The sequence below is a fragment of the Suricata suricatta genome, chromosome 8 (genome assembly GCF_006229205.1).
Source record: "Suricata suricatta isolate VVHF042 chromosome 8, meerkat_22Aug2017_6uvM2_HiC, whole genome shotgun sequence".
In the NCBI taxonomy this organism is placed as follows: domain Eukaryota; kingdom Metazoa; phylum Chordata; class Mammalia; order Carnivora; family Herpestidae; genus Suricata; species Suricata suricatta.
Window position 1 is genome coordinate 1,038,494 of NC_043707.1, and position 3,811 is coordinate 1,042,304.

Genomic DNA, 3,811 nt, shown 5'->3' on the forward strand with positions numbered 1-3,811 from the left:
ACCGTCCCGTCCCCCGTAGGGCCCGCGCCCGCCGCTGCCGCCAAGATGAAGGTGGTGGAGGAGCCCAACTCGTTCGGGTGAGCGGCCCCGCGGGGCGCGGCGCGGCGGGGCCACCCGGAGCCGGGTACCCCCTGACCCTGCCGCTCCCCGCAGGCTCAACAACCCGTTCCTGCCCCAGACCAGTCGCCTGCAGCCCAAGAGGGACCCTTCACCCCTGTCTGGTGAGTGCGGGACCCTGGACGCGGACGCGGGGGCGGCCCGGGAGGAAGCCGGGCGCGGGCTCCCGACCCGGGGGACGGAGGCAGCCTGGAGAGCTCGTGCATTCGTTTGTCAGCCTTTCAGAGCTTGCGTGCGCGGTACAATTCCAGACGGTTCTAGGACAGGTTAAGTTGTCACGCCCAGATCGAGTCCTCTGGCATTCCTTCGGTGGAATGAGCACGCACGTAAAGGCGTGCGCTAATTTCCTTTGGTGATCCCCGCATCTTTTTAAGGTTTATTTTCTGCCCCTTGATTTTTGGACAGCGATAACGACACAGGTTTGCTCTTTTGCCAGTGTCGCTTACTGCGGGCGTTTGAATGCTTCGAGGTGGTGAACACAGGGCTTCCCCCTTATCGCTTGACGCTTCGTGGTTTATAGGATGACTCTGCGCTCCTTTACTCCCAGACGTTAAGTTTGTTGACCATTAGAAACCTGCCTCCTCCGGCTTGCCCCCCCTTCCCTGGCCGAGGGGTTTCCCAGCGCCGCCCGTGGAATTGCTGGGCCCTTCAATGAGGAATGCTTGCAGTAAGCATCTGGTAATTGATGTTTAACCGCCCGGTACTGTGTGTTAGGGTCTGTGCTGGGAATGCAGACGGGAGCGAAACACAGCGTCTCCTCCTGGAGCTGACAGGCTGACGGAGTGTCTGCGCACCAGCTGCGGGAGAAGCAGGTGTGAAACGTGGACTGCTCGAGGATGAGAAGTGTCCCGGAGGTGTGGACAGCGGAGTGTGTGTGTGAAGGGGCAGGTGTGGTTTTGAGGATTGCTGGTTAGTTATGTAAACTACACCCAGCGAGCGGCCCAAACCGGACGCTGAGACAGTGTCACGTGTTCTGTGGGGACGGAGCCCCTAGCCCCGTGCTCTCAGGGGCTCTTTTGTCAAGGGGGGTGTCAGGAAAAGGCTGAGAAATGACATTTTGGTCAGAGGCTGTAGCAGAGAAGGACAGAAGGAATGTGGATATCCGGGGAGCAGGGTCCAGCCGAAGCCGTGGCCGGTAAAGGCCTGGAGCACGGAGGCCCCGGCCAGAGGGATGAGGGCGGGAGGATGAGATCCGAGAGGGACAGGTGTGAGCTGGCCCAGCTTTTTATTATGAAGAGCGTGGGAAAGAAAAATGGAGAAACGGGGTGGTGAACCCTACCTCTCAGGGTGGCATTAGCATTCGCCTTGGCTCTGCTTCCCCATTACTGTTGTGTTGAACCGTTCGAAACTGTCCTGACGCTTTATCCCTACGAGGTTCCAGTCTGCATCTCCCACCCCCCAAAATTAGCAGTATTCCGTGACGCAGGCAGGTCACCTCCGCGTTCTCCCTTGTCCCGGTGCTTTCTACAGCTGCCCCCCCCCCCTCCCCGGACTAGGCCAGGGCCACACATGCATTTGGGTCATCAGGCAGCTTTGGTCTTAATCTGGAACAGATCCTATTACCCCTCACTCTCTTTCAAAACAAAACAAAACGTTCCCTTGGCCAAGCCAGCTGCCTTCCAGAATGACCTCCCAGGTTTGCCTTGTTTGTGCCGTTTAGCTTGCGGGCTTCCTTAGGTACGAAGTGGGGAGGGAGGCTTGGAAGCCTGATTACAGTCAGGTGTGGGGAAGGCAGTGTGGGCACCGACCCGCCCTTAGGGGACAGTGGACTGCGTGGCCGCACGTGGAGGGCAGAGCTGGGGCGCCGCGGCGCCTGTCCGCTGCCGCCGTCCTGGAGCTGCCCGCGGGCTCCCCGTCCACCCTGTGGGAGGAGGGGGGCGGGCGCCCATTTTCCGCCTCTCTTCCGCCTCCGCTAGCTGATGGCATCTGAGTAAGGGTGTTCCTTCTCCCCCTTTCTCTTCTTCTTTTTTTCCTTTTCTTCCTGTTTGTTTCTTTTCTTTTTAAAAAATGTTTTAATGCTTATTTATGAGAGAGAAAGAGATAGAGCATGAGCAGGGGGAGGGCAGGGAAAGAGGGAGACACAGAATCCGAAGCAGCTCCAGGCTCCGAGCTGTCAGCACAGAGCCCGATGCGGGGCTCGAACTCACAAATCGCAAGACTGTGACCTGAGCTGAAGTCGGCCGCTTAATCGCCTGCGCCCCCCAGGCGCCCTATTCTCTTTTCTTTCCGAGTATCGTTGTTGGTTGGATTTAAACCATGTTTTTGTCAAGCTGTAGCTGACACGTTCAGTTTGATGAAGTGTGACACTTGATCATACCTGTGTTGTCATGGCCCCAAACCAGGCAGAGAACAGCTTCCTCGCCCAGAAAATTCCGGTGTGTTTCTTTCCAGATCCTTCTCTGTCACTTTCTGTTTCTGCCCCTGGAGCGTCACATGTGCCTGGACTCCGGCCGAGGGGAGGTCTGGGGCCTCCGGGCTCGTGCTTCCGGGTTCGTCAGCGCTGTTGTGTGTACCACCTTTGTTTGTTGGTGAGAACACACACACAGATTCAGGGGTGCCGGGGGCCCTCGGTCCGTTCAGCGGCTGACTCTTGGTTTTGGCTCAGGTCGTGATCTCACAATTTGTGGATTCGAGCCCCACATGGGCTCTGTGCTGACAGCTGACAGCGCAGAGCCTGCCTGGGAGTCTCTCTCCCTCTCCCTGCCCCTCCCCTACTTGTGTGCACACACGCACGTGCACGCTATTTCAAAATAAATAAACGTTAAAAAAAAAAAAAGGAAATCTAATCTTTATTGATAGGCTGATTAATTACGTGTTTTTTTGCTTGTTTCTCTTAAGTATTATTTATTTTTGAGAGGAGAGAGAGAGCACGAGTTGGGAGGAACAGAAAGAGAGGGAGACACAGAATCTGAAGCAGGCTCCTGACACGGGGCTCGAACTCACCAGGTGTGAGATCCTGACCTGAGCTGAAGTCAGATGCTTAACCGACTGAGCCCCCCAGCTGCCCCTTTTTAAGGTTTTGAACGTGTTGTTTCCAACGCTGTAAGAAGCGCAGACCGGCCTCGTGAGCTGGCCGGTCACGGCCGTGCGGCTCCTGTTTGACTTGATAAACTCTTGGCCACTGGGCTTTTCAGGACTGTCTCTTTCTGGAAGGTACTTACTCTAATGCAGCTCTAGCACTGGACACGTGTGGGGTCTCCGCCCTGACGGCGACAGGACGCCGCACCAGCGGTGTCACCGCGACGCAGCCCTCGGGTCACGTCATCTCCACGCTCCCCGTGGTGACACGTCCTCAACAGACGTGTCATCAGGAGAGACGGCGCGGCTGGGGCCTGCGGCTGCTCCGCGGGGCTCAGATCGCTCCTCGCGAGGTAACTGGGAGCTTCGTTTTGTGTGATGAAGACCGAGTCACCGTCGCGCCCGCCTCTCCGCGCCTCGACGTGTGTGTCCCTCCGTGGGCCGCTTAGCGCGGGGGGGGGGGGGGGGGGGGGGGGGGGGGGGCCCCCCCCCCCGGGGGGCGCGGGGGGGGGGGGGGGGGGCACCGGAGGAGCCATCTCCGGAAGAGCTCACGCTACTCACTCGGCTTCCCTTTTTAAAAGCCGCTAGTGTGACCTCAAAACAGAACTTGTAATGTGAGAATCCTGACTTTGTTTTTCTTTTCTTTTTTTCTTTTTCTTTTTTAATGGTTGTTTTA

At 57.6% G+C, this 3,811-nt stretch overlaps 1 protein-coding gene across 1 annotated transcript in view; it reads left to right on the forward strand.

The window, feature by feature from the left end:
* GNPTG (N-acetylglucosamine-1-phosphate transferase subunit gamma) overlaps nt 1-3,811 on the forward strand; it is a gene marked incomplete at its 5' end in the record, with an annotated part of 22,882 nt that continues 19,071 nt past the window's right edge. Inside the window, 2 exons of the mRNA XM_029949318.1 lie at nt 1-77; nt 154-221. Of these exons, the coding sequence (XP_029805178.1) occupies nt 1-77; nt 154-221 (145 nt within the window). The remainder of the gene's footprint in view (nt 78-153; nt 222-3,811) is intronic.